The sequence below is a fragment of the Priapulus caudatus genome, unplaced genomic scaffold, assembly GCF_000485595.1.
Source record: "Priapulus caudatus unplaced genomic scaffold, Priapulus_caudatus-5.0.1 Scaffold209, whole genome shotgun sequence".
In the NCBI taxonomy this organism is placed as follows: Eukaryota; Metazoa; Priapulida; class Priapulimorpha; order Priapulimorphida; family Priapulidae; genus Priapulus; species Priapulus caudatus.
In genome coordinates this window covers 345,410-358,103 of record NW_014577270.1, presented here as the reverse complement: position 1 = coordinate 358,103, position 12,694 = coordinate 345,410, and the positions used below count along the sequence as shown (strand labels likewise).

General features: G+C 46.0%; 1 protein-coding gene across 1 annotated transcript in view; it reads left to right on the top strand.

The window, feature by feature from the left end:
* LOC106807342 (neogenin-like) overlaps nt 1-12,694 on the top strand; it is a 27,626-nt gene that overhangs the window by 5,777 nt on the left and 9,155 nt on the right. Inside the window, exons 4-10 of the mRNA XM_014809650.1 lie at nt 276-414; nt 925-947; nt 1,660-1,903; nt 4,018-4,172; nt 5,777-5,904; nt 7,035-7,194; nt 8,637-9,004. Coding sequence (XP_014665136.1) covers nt 276-414; nt 925-947; nt 1,660-1,903; nt 4,018-4,172; nt 5,777-5,904; nt 7,035-7,194; nt 8,637-9,004 — 1,217 coding nt within the window. The remainder of the gene's footprint in view (nt 1-275; nt 415-924; nt 948-1,659; nt 1,904-4,017; nt 4,173-5,776; nt 5,905-7,034; nt 7,195-8,636; nt 9,005-12,694) is intronic.

The following is a 12,694-nucleotide window of genomic DNA, read 5'->3' as shown; positions in this document are numbered from 1 at the left end:
ACAGTATCGCGCATAACGTCGTAGCGCCATCTATGTTAATAATCGGACAGTATCGCGCATAACGTCGTAGCGCCATCTATGTTAATAATCGGACAGTATCGCGCATAACGTCGTAGCGCCATCTATGTTAATAATCGAACAGTATTGCGCATAACGTCGTAGCGCCATCTATGTTAATAATCGGACAGTATCGCGCATAACGTCGTAGCGCCATCTGTGATCGCGACCACCATGCATCGCGTATAACCTCGTGGCGCCCTCTGTCCTCGCTGCAGATACGATCGGCGGGCTGTCGCGCAACACGCTGTGGATCATCATCGCGTGTGTGGCCGGCGTCATCTTCATTGCCGTGCTCGTGCTCTCGCTCGTGCTGTGGCGGCGTTGCTACACGCGCCAGAAGTACACGAAACCTGGGTGAGTGCCGCATCCTGTCTCCATCATCATGTTAATTGCATATGATATTGTTATATTGTTATGCCTCCGTGCCTCCATCATGTTAATTGCATATGATATTGTCAGAAGTGGATCATAGAGATCTCTATTATCCACTCCTGATATTGTTATATTATTGTGCCTCCGTTCCTCTATGTTATTTGCATAATTGTGTGTGTGTGTGCCTGTGTGCGTGCGTGCGTGCGTGCGTGCGTGCGTGCGTGCGTGCGTGCAATTTGAATGTGTAACGTCACATTGCTTTCGTTTTATGTGCTTTTAAAACTATTGACAGAATCTGAACATTATTCGAGGAATAATAATGCGGCATTGCATCCTGACTTTCATGTTTTCTAACAAATAATGCGAATATTCGAAATATTCTGTTTCAGTGATATAATGAGAAATTTTGATGGAACTTTGCCATCGTTGTTCGTTCATGGGTGTAAATATACTGCGAAAATTGGCTGAATTATTGTGAAACATTTATTGCAGATTCGGCGCACACGTGCATGCTCGTAATTTTGTTTAATACGCCACTTTATCGCATGAGAATGGATATTTATTTAATTGTGCATGTCCTGATTTAAGCTGCACTGATACACACGATGTATGGTCGCTATGTATCTATGCAAGATAGTTCCTCATTTGATTTTTTCGTTTTCTTTATTATTATTTACGAACGCCAGACTGTAGTTCGGGGCACGTATTTGATATAGTGTACATGCGCAATCTATTGTCATTGTATACTTATATTGAAATATTGTGTCTTTTACTTTAGTTAAGTATGGCTGTAGCACCCTGTTCCCTTCTCATAGTTTCACCCGCTAACTCCCTTCCACGTGCTATCTCTCTCCCACCCTTACGATATCAGCTAATATCCTCACTGCATCATGAATCGAAATTTCATTATTGCTAAATATTACCATATACGATGCATATAGCAGTACATCCTACGTCTCGAGCATTTTCTATTTTCCCGATTGATTGATTGATTGATTATTCACACTCCTGTTTGCTCTCCAGTCACGAATGCTTTGTTTCACTCCCGACCCAACCCCCAACCCTACCCCTAACCCCACCGACTGCTAACCCCACCCCCAATCCCACCCCCTTTTATTACTGAAGGCCGAGATGCACTGTTAGAGCTAGTTCGCCACGCATGCGTATGATTTTGTTTCTGCCTGTGTTTAGTTTGGTGTGTTTTCTGTTTTCTTTGCTCCCTCACAGACACGAGCACGCACCCGCGCAGCAGCGGCAGCGGTGGCGCCCGCTCAGCGCAAATGCCCAACTCGAATCTAACTGATTATGCAGGGGTCATCCCGGGGTCGCGACCTGTGCCGTCGGCCCCGCGCGATCTCTCCGCCGTTGTTCTGTCGTCGCGCTTCGTCAAGCTGACGTGGAGAGTGCCGACGAACACGTATGGACCCGTGCTCACCTACTCCGTGTTCTACAGACAGGAGGGGTCGGACAGGTTCGTTGGTTTTCACACGCGCGCACGCGCATTGCCTGGGCTGAGAGGGTCTATGTCCCCCGGGGTACTGCCGGAACGTACCATGGGTACGGTCCGGTATACCGGAACGTACCCTGGTACTATCTAATATGCCGGACCGTACCTTGCTTACTCCACTAACGAGTCTAGGGCGTCGCCTATTCCCTAACCCTAACCCTAGCCCTAACCCTAACCATATCAGATAGTTACCAGGGTACGTTCCGACAGTACCCTGGGGCACATAGATCCTATGAACATTGCTTGGCACGCGCACACAGGGGGTGTCACATCGTTATCGTCAACACAGTCTTCCCCTCCCCCATATGTTTGCACTTCCTAGCACATTTGACCCTCTGTCTCTTTCTCTCTCCCCCTCCCTAACCCTTTCTTCCGTCCTCCCTTCTCCCTTCCTCCCTTCCTCCCGTCCTCCCGTCCTCCCTTCCTCCCTTCCTCCCGTCCCCCTTCCTCATTCCCTCCCTCAATCCGTAGCCCTCCCTCTCTTCCTCCATCTCTCCTTAACCCTCTCTCTAAATAGAGGAAGCATCTGTGATTCGTATGGACTGACTCCAGGGGCGTGTACAGGATTTGTACCAGGAGGGGGGGTCTAACCGTAACCCCAACTTGCGAGCACGCGAAGGGGGGTCTGGGGCCCTCCCTCAGAAATTTTTTCAAATTAGACCCCCTTAGATGCGTTTTCTGCGCGAGCAGGGGGGGTCCGGACCCCTTGGACACCGCCCCCCTGTACACGCCCCTTGACTCTCAAACGTCACGGGGAAGGTTCACACAAGAATTGCTACGGGGGGCATCTTGGTGGACTTGTTTTCACAGAAATGGTTGACAGAAAACGGAGTTCCGGTCGAAAAAATTAATCGGCGGGCGAGTCTTTGACCGGCGTTCATATCTGTGTGTAAAGTCGGCAGTTTATATATCATTTACTGCTGCGATCGATTGCATCTAATTCCTGGCTGGCAGTTTCTATTACGGCGTTATTTGCCGTATAATTCCAACATCCGCAATGCGAAAACTTCTGAGATTATTGATATTAGAAATCTCCGCGCGGGATTTAGCCTGGCGAACTCAAGAAATCTAGAATTCAAAATTATCAAGTGAAATGTTTCAAGCCGGATTGAAAATAAAAAATTAAAAACGAGATTTTCCTCATCCCCCCTATTTCAGCTTGCTCCTAGTTTTAGACGAAACGAAATACAGTCGAGTAAAATTTGCACGCAAAGTTTTACACACCGGTGGTAGTGCGCTTAGCAATGTCTGTTCAGAATGTAGACAGCGAGTGAGATGCAGAGTATTATAGTACATCCATCCATGCATTCATCCAGCCATACTTCTTTTAGACCACGGTGGCTCCACAGCTCTCCGTTGCTGTCTATCCTTTGCAAGGTCTCCCCGACTGGTTTCCTAACCATCTTCATTTCTGCTTCAAACATCCCACGTTGTCCCTACAGCATCCTCTAATGCAGCTAGTACCTTATTGCTGTAGGTCAGTGGTTCCTAACCTTTTTTGAGTCATGGACCCCTTTGAGAATCCGGGTAAAGCTACAGACCCCTCCCCAGAACAAATGCACATAAGCACATAAACACAAAATTTCGCATACAGTGGGGTTCACGAACCCCCTGAAGTCCATCCACGGACCCCAAAGGGGTCTATGGACCACAGGTTAAAGTGATTACCTCACCGTAAATAGTAAAAGTAAAAAAAGCATTTCCTCTTTTTCACAAAATGTAAGTAATTCTGTTCACTTTTTATGGTTAAATTGCTGCATTATACTTCCTATTTTACTATAATATTCGATGTAAACATACACTCGTGACTCATACATAGCCCATTGCAAGCAATTAATGTCAGGATCATAATATCAAATCGTCCAGGTTTTTTGGATTTTTAACTAGTTGAGAAACAATCCGACCAGGTAAGAATTTGACGATACATTTAGTCCCGTTAGTACTTACTTTTAATAATGTAAAAAAATGGCAACAAAATTTTAAAAAATATACACCGGAAATTCGTGACGTAGTCAATTTAGGAACCCATGCCCTAATGCAGTGTGTTGTCATGACGACGTCTCGTTGCCACGTTACAGAGAGCGCGTGCACAACGTGACGGACGTGGCAACGGCAGAGGCTGAGATCAGCGACTTGTTGCCGGGGACGCCGTACATCTTCCGAGTCATCGCCTACAACGTCAACGGTCCCGGCGACACGTCTGCCACCATCAGCATACACACGCAGCCAGAGGGTGGGTATATCCGCTAGAGCAGCCGGAGTCAGAGAGATGTTTTTAGTATACATTCCTATATGATATACTCCTGTGATTCCTATAGTATATTCCTATAGTATATTCCTATAGTATATTCCTATAGTATATTCCTATGATTCCTATAGTATATTCCTATGATTCCTATAGTATATTCCTATAGTATATTCCTATCGTATATTCCTATCATATATTCCCTAGATATATTCCTATGCGAACCCCAACAAATTACGTATGTTAAACCTAGTAATGTGTAGCTATGTTATTTTTCAACTATACGAACCTAACAAAATTACGTATGTTAAACCAAGTATTGTGTAGCTATGTTATTTTTCAAGTATAAGGTGTAGCCTACTATGGGTATACTGGTGGGTATCGGTGAGAGCAGCCTATCACCGCAGACACGGCCACCCACCCACCGTACATGGGTCGTAGAACTTCTACGAAGTAGAAAGTAGTAGAAGAAGAAGAAGAAGTATAAGTAGTAAATACGAAGTAGTAAATAGTAGTAAGTAGTAAATAAGTAGTAAATAAGTAGTAAATACGAAGTAGAAGTATTTTTAACGTTAAACGTGCTATGTTAACGCGACTTAACGTTAGTAACAGCTTATTCTCGTAGATAGATCTGCAGGAATCGTAAATTTATGTGAATGAAAAATACTAGTGATTTTTCGTATAAGTCCCACTGTATTCAATACATTTCTTGTAACTATCAAAACAAACGTTCACAAAAGTGGCAATTGCTATCTTGGTACTGATGTTTTGATGATTTTGTCAGTTTGTGATACCGCAGCTTGCATTGCAGCATAAAAACACAATTATGTCATTTTTTCATCAGTCATTATTTATACACGTGTGATTAAGTCCCATAATTTAAATATGTCTTTAGTTACGCACAATAAATGTATTTTAATTGACGTTCTGTGATCGATTTTCATCCAATTAGCAGCCTTATGACAGCAAATTAGTTCCTGTTAACATAAGTTAACTCGCAGCTGTGACGTGTTTCTGTCAACGCTTTTCTCATGTTGTAACATTAATTATATTAGTAATCACGTAGTATTAGAACCATTAACTTTACTCCTATAACTTCATGTTTTTGACAACCAACCCTAGGGCTTGTTGCTTGCGAAAATACATTGGAGTGGTAAGATTTCTAGACTTGGCAGAGTAGGGATGAGGGAGTGGGTGCAGATCCCATTCAACGTGCAAAGTGTGGCAGTGCTGGCCGTGGGATGGGAGTTCCATTAATGTCTACATGATAATTTGCACTGATTGTAGGGCTATTTATACGTTTATTTGACCTTTATTTTACTCTAGAATGTAATGGGTGCAGCGGCCCCTCGATCTTACCCTCTAGATACCTTTCAGGGGCTAATTTTCTGGTGTTTAGCAAATTATGAGTTCTTAAGATCTTAAAACATTATAGCATGATAGAATCTCGAGCATACTATATTAATTATTATATATACCATGGTTGTACCACGATAAAAAGGAAACACCGAATTGTGTCATTAGTGTTTGCTAAAAAAAAATCCCTGCCATACGCGTCCGCCATTTTCACGAAGCGTGTTCTATTGTTTCAGTGCACCTTCCCGGCGCGCCGCGCAGCGTCAGAGTGCGAGCCACCTCGCCGTACTCTATGCGAATCACGTGGCAGCCACCAGAGTTCGCCACCGGCAACGTCACGGGTTACAGGATATCGTATTCGGAGGTGAGAATGGCCGTGCGATCACGTGAGAGGCGTGGCACGCGTGGACGCGTGAGGACGCACGCTAGAGATAGACGTAGTCGATGAGAAATCCTAACGTCCTTGATTGCAAAACTCGTGATAGCACATGCAGGCAGGGGAACAAACATTCACGACTAAACAAGACTGGTTCTTATAAGCAAAATTTCCAATACTAAAGTAATAAACGATTTGTGCCGTGTACGTGTATATAACCGTGTACTCATATAATATTGATATTTATAATAATGTTAATTACCCTTTCATTCGATTTCCCTGCAGGTTGCCTAGTTCCTAAGAGGCCAAAATTCTTTATGATATGCATATTACAACATGTAATTCAACATTAAAATCGAACTAAACCCTTACCCAGCTGAATATTTAAACCTAATTGACCTCCACACAATTCAACACTACCCGGATCATTGCTAAATGCTCTCTTAGCATTCTGTAAACTCTCGGTTAGCTCTGTAAACATTCGGTAAGCTCTCTCTAAATATCGTGTAAACTCACTCTAAACATTCTGTACTCTCTCTCTAAATATTCTGTAAACTCATTCTAAACAGTCTCTAAGCTTGCTCTAAACATTCTGTAACCTTGCTCTGATAATTCTGTAACCTTGCTTTAAACATTCTGTAACCTCCTTCTAAATATTCTCTAAGCTCACTCTGATCATTCGGTAGATCGAGTTGCTCTAACCATTCCGTAACCATGCGTTAAACATTCTCTAAGCTCTCTCTGTTCACTTGTTTCGACGTTTACGTCACAAGCACGTAGCCAGGGGGGGGGGGTCTTGGGGGCCTTAGGACCCCCCCAATCAAAATCAAAATCAAAAATAAAAGTTTTTTTTCTCTATTTTCTTCTTCTCTTAAAAGCGCGTAGCGTAATCCTGGCCTCGTTAAAAAAAATTTAATTACAATTTTAATTATCAGATAGGCCTTATATATTTTTAGTACCGTATTCAAAAAAATGCTTTTAAAGCACTATTTTTACATTTAACTAAAAAAAATAATTTTAGACCACCTGAGGTTCTTGTTACTCGCTCAAGGACCCCCCCCCCACCCAATCCAAATTCCTGGCTACGCCCTTGGTTCACGATGTTTCTGCACACACAGGTGGACAGCGATGCGGAGAACATTGTTGATGTGAAGCTCATGGAACAACAGTTCCTCGACCTGAAGGCCTACACTGAGTACATCTTCCGCGTGATGGCTTCCAACCGCAACGGCATCGGCGTCAGCTCTCCTGAGATCATCGCAAAGACCTACACGGACAGTGAGTACACGCGACGCAATGTAACTGCGCACGCGAGATAGATCACACAAGGATCCATGAAAACCTGACACCTCTGACCCCCTATCATCCACCCTGACCACCTGACCATATGCCACCCCTGACCCTTTACCATCCACCCTGACCACCTGACCATATGCCACCCGTGACCCCCTACCATCCACCCTGACCACTTGACCATATGCCACCCCTGACCCTTTACCATCCACCCTGACCACCTGACCATATGCCACCCCTGACCCTCTACCATTCACCCTGACCACCTGACCATATGCCACCCCTGACCCTCTACCATTCACCCTGACCCCCTACCATCCACCCTGACCATATGCCACCCCTGACCCCTTACCATCCACCCTGACCACCTGACCATATGCCACCCCTGACCCTCTACCATTCACCCTGACCCCCTACCACCCTAAATACTGATCACGGTTCCTGACCACTGGTCACCACCATCATCGTCCTGACCACTGGTCACCACCACTGACCATCTCTATATCTTTTTATCTCTCTATCTCTATAGCTCCGAGCGTCACGCCCGTCAACGTAACACTAGACGTGCAGTCTTCGACCAGGATTGGTGTCTCCTGACCACTGGTCACCTTCACTGACCATCTCTATATACTTCTTTCTCTAGATCTCTCTATCTCTTTCTCTCTTTATCTCTATAGCTCCGAGTGACACGCCGGTCAACGTGACCCTCGATGTCCAGTCTTCCACCAGCATCGTCGTCTCATGACCACTGGTCACCTCCACTAACCATCTCTACATCTCTACACCTCTCTATCTCTATATCTCTACATCTCTTGATCTCTCTATCTCTATATCTCTACATCTCTACACCTCTCTATCTCTATATCTCTACATCTCTTTATCTCTCTATCTCTATATCTCTACATCTCTACATCTCTCTATCTCTATATCTCTACATCTCTTTATCTCTCTATCTCTATATCTCTACATCTCTACACCTCTCTATCTCTATATCTCTACATCTCTTTATCTCTCTATCACTCTATAGCTCCGAGCGACACGCCGGTCAACGTGACCCTCGATGTCCAGTCTTCCACCAGCATCGTCGTCTCATGACCACTGGTCACCTCCACTAACCATCTCTACATCTCTACACCTCTTTATCTCTATATCTCTACATCTCTTTATCTCTCTATCTCTATATCTCTACATCTCTACACCTCTCTATCTCTATATCTCTACATCTCTTTATCTCTCTATCTCTACATCTCTTTATCTCTCTATCTCTTTAGCTCCGAGTGACACGCCGGTCAACGTGACCCTCGATGTCCAGTCTTCGACCAGCATCGTCGTCTCATGACCACTGGTCACCTCCACTAACCATCTCTACACCTCTACATCTCTTTATCTCCCTATCTCTACATCTCTTTATCTCTCTATCTCTTTAGCACCGAGCGACACGCCGGTCAACGTGACCCTCGATGTCCAGTCTTCGACCAGCATCGTCGTCTCCTGGCACCCGCCTCCCGCCGGCACTCGCAACGGCATCATCACCGGCTACAAGATCCGCTACAAGCGTCGCGGCGGCAAGCGCGGCGAGACGGTGACGACGGACGGCAACCGGCGCGTGTACGCGCTCGAGCAGCTGCAGCGCGGCGCCCCCTACGCCGTGCGCATCTCGGCGATGACGGTCAACGGCACGGGGCCGGCGACCGATTGGCTCGTCGCGGAGACGTTCACGAACGATCTCGACGAGTCGACGGTGCCGGGCGAGCCCGAGTCGATACAGCTACGCGCTACCGACACCACGATCACGGTGAGTGCGTGTGTGTGTGTGTGTGTGTGTGTGTGTGTGTGTGTGTGTGTGTGTGTGTGTGTGTGTGTGTGTGTGTGTGTGTGTGTGTGTGTGTGTGTGTGTGTGTGTGTGTGTGTGTGTGTGTGTGTGTGTGTGTGTGTGTGTGTGTGTGTGTGTGTGTGTGTGTATGTGTGTGTGTATGTGTGTATGTATGTGTCTAGTATAGGAGAGAGTGCGACGCTGTCTGTGCTGCTACCTCTCCACCCCTCACTACCTCTCTACCACGCACAGGTGCAGGCTGCGTCATGTTGTCTTCTGTCGCACGTTCCGATCTCCTTCCGCTGAAATTGATGAGCCGTACAGTTTACATCAGTCACAAAATGTCACGCCACCTCAAGGCGTTGGTAATCTCTACCAGCGCTGGCTGCTTTAATGGAAGAATGCCTCGCGGCTTACTTGGAAATACCAAAGAAACTCGTTGGTTAAAACGTTACCAAACGTGTTTGGTTAAAGGTTGTGTATGACGCTGAGTATTGTGTGTCGTCATACATGTTCACCGTAATTTCGTTTATGCCCACCGTTTGCCAATATCTAGTTATAGCAACTCGAGATGCATGCAAGCAGTGTGCGCTGTTAATACTATTCCCTTTTTTTCGTGGATTCTCAAATATAACTGCGTTTGTCATTGCGATGCCCGAATGCCTCTCTCTTTTCTTATATTTCGCTCACACGTCATCGCACTCTCCTTCTCTCTCATTCTCTATCTCTCTCTCGCGCGCGCTCTCTCTCTCTCTCGCGCGCGCGCTCTCTCTCTCTCTCGAGTTGTGTTAAGACAAGTGTAACAATGGAGTTGTGTAAGTTACAGTGTAACAAGGAGTTGGTGGTAAGTACAAGTGTAACAAGAGTTGTGTAGTACAACTGCACGTGTAACAAGAGTTGTGTAAGTACAAGTGCACGTGTAACAAAGTTGTGTAAGTACAAGTGCACGTGTAACAAGAGTTGTGTAAGTACAAGTGCACGTGTAACAAGAGTTGTGTAAGTACAAGTGCACGTGTAACAAGAGTTGTGTAAGTACAAGTGCACGTGTAATAGAGTTTGTGTAAGTACAAGCCGCACGTGTAACAAGCCATGTATGCTGCAATGCAGTGTAACAAGATTGTGTAAGTACAAGTGCACGTGTAACAAAAGCCGTGTATGTACAAGTGCACGTGTAACAAGAGTTGTGTAAGTACAAGTGCACGTGTAACAAAAGCCGTGTATGTACAAGTGCACGTGTAACAAGAGTTGTGTAAGTACAAGTGCACGTGTACAAAAGCACGTGTATGTACGAAGTATCAAGGGTAACAAGATTTGTGTAAGCTACAGTGGCTCGTGTTAACAAAAGCCGTGTTATTTACAACGTGCACGTGTAACAAGAGTTGTGTAAGTACAAGTGTAACACGAGTTGTGTAAGTACAAGTGTAACAAGAGCCGACAAAACATAAGTGAAGGTGACAGTGAAGGTCACATTATACAACTTATTACTATACAACAATAATTATTATGTAGAATCTATTGTCTAACTGATTGTGTTATATTTAGATGCCACTATATCGTGCAACAACTGATACAACTAACACGTAAAAATTTAGCATACGACCGATGAGGAAATGTGGTACAGGGAATTTTGCAATATAGCCAGTCGTGACTGTTTGGCGTTTTTACCTTGAGTGCACCTAATGTACATGTGTACACGTCTGATTGTACACATTTATGAATTAACTTGAAATCGTAGCCGGAATGACAGACCACTTATGGCATTTCCCTTGAGCAAGCCTCATAATAGGTTACGTAAAGGTTACAAAGATTTTTGCTGCTATGTGCAGATTTTAGTTAACGCGATACAATGGTTTAACTAACAATTGTAGTATAGTGAAAAAGTTGGGATTATGCATTTTCGTTCCTTTTTTTGAAGATGAACTCAAAATCATACAATTTTGGAAAACGTCATGAGCTGTTGAATCCAAAACATGGACGTACGACAACGACATCACATATACACAACTCACATATGTCTATCTATCTCGATCTACTTGCTAATTTACCCCCCACAGCACACACACACACACCGTGAACGTGGTCCGTGGCTAAACTCGGACTAATTAAGTAGAACTCATTGTCTAACTATTCGTACAATTAGCCCCTGCGCAGCACACACTCACTCACTCACAGTGATCGTCGTGTCAGTGGCTTAACTAGTACTAATTAAGTAGAACTCATCGCCTAACTATCGGCGCAGCAGCAGCACGCACTCACCATGAATCGTTGTAGTGTCGGTGGCGTGTCTGTAGTTCTAGTACTAATTACGTTGACTCCTAGTCTAACTTATTCGTTTACATTAAACACACACACACACACACACACTTCACACACTCACACACCACACACACACACACGACTCACACACACACGCACACGCACTCACCATGATCGTGGTGTCGGTGGCGTGTCGGTAGTTTAACTAGTACTAATTAAGTAGAACTCACTATCTAACTATTCGTACATTTAACACACACACAACACACACACAACACCACACACTCACAAGCTGCGCACTGCACACCACACACACACGTCACAGCTCGGTGGTGCGGTGGCGTGTCGGTAGTTTTTAACTCAGTCTAATTAGTAGATCACTATCAATATTCGTACATTTAAACACCATCACACACTCACCACACACAGCACGCGCCGCACACGCCACGCACACGCACACGCACACCGCACGACGCACACGCACACACCACACTCACCATGATCGTGGTGTCGGTTGGGGTGTCGGTAGTTTATGTACTAATTAAGTAGACTCACGATCTAACTTTCGTAATTTAAAACACACACGCGACGAGTACGCACGCACGACGCACACACACCACACCACACTCACCGTAACGTGGTCGTCGGTAGCGCCGTTGCTGTAGTCGATCGGGCTCGGCCGCGCACCGTCGACTCGTCGAGATCGTTCGTGAACGTCTCCGCGACGAGCAAACGGTCGCCGCCCCGTGCCGTGACGTCATCGCCGAGCTGCGCACGGCGTAGGGGACGGCGCGCCGCGCTGCAGCCTGCTCGAGCGCGTACACGAGCGGTTGCGTCCGTCGTCCCGTCTCGCCGCGCTTGCCGCCGCGACGGCTTGTATCGGATCTTGTAGCGGTTGATGATTGCCGTGCCGAAGTGCGGCGGGAGGCGGGGTGCGAGGCAAGACGCTGATGCGTAGGTGGGAAGACTGGAACGATCGGAGGGTCATCGTTGAAGCGGCGTGTCACTGGAGCTATAGAGATAATGAGAGATAATGAGTATGAGAGATGGTCGTGGTGGTGACCAGTGGTACAGTGACGATGATGGTGAATGGACCAGGGGTCAGGGACGATGATCAGGTATTAGGGTGGTAGAGGGGTCAAGTTGAATGGGTAGTAGGTTGTCAGGGGTGGCATCATGCGTCAGGTGGTCTAGGGTGATGGTAGAGGGGGTCAGAGGGTGGCAGTATTGGTCCAGGTGGGTCAGGATGGAGGTTTTCAATGGATCCTAGTGTTGTGATCGTATCTCGGGCGGCGCAAGTCACATTGCGCGCGTTGTTACTCATGTCGTGTAGCGTCTTTGGCGATGATCTCAGGTCGACGGCTGACGCGATGCGGCGTTTTGCGATGGAGCCATCACGCGCGAGATGTTAATCTC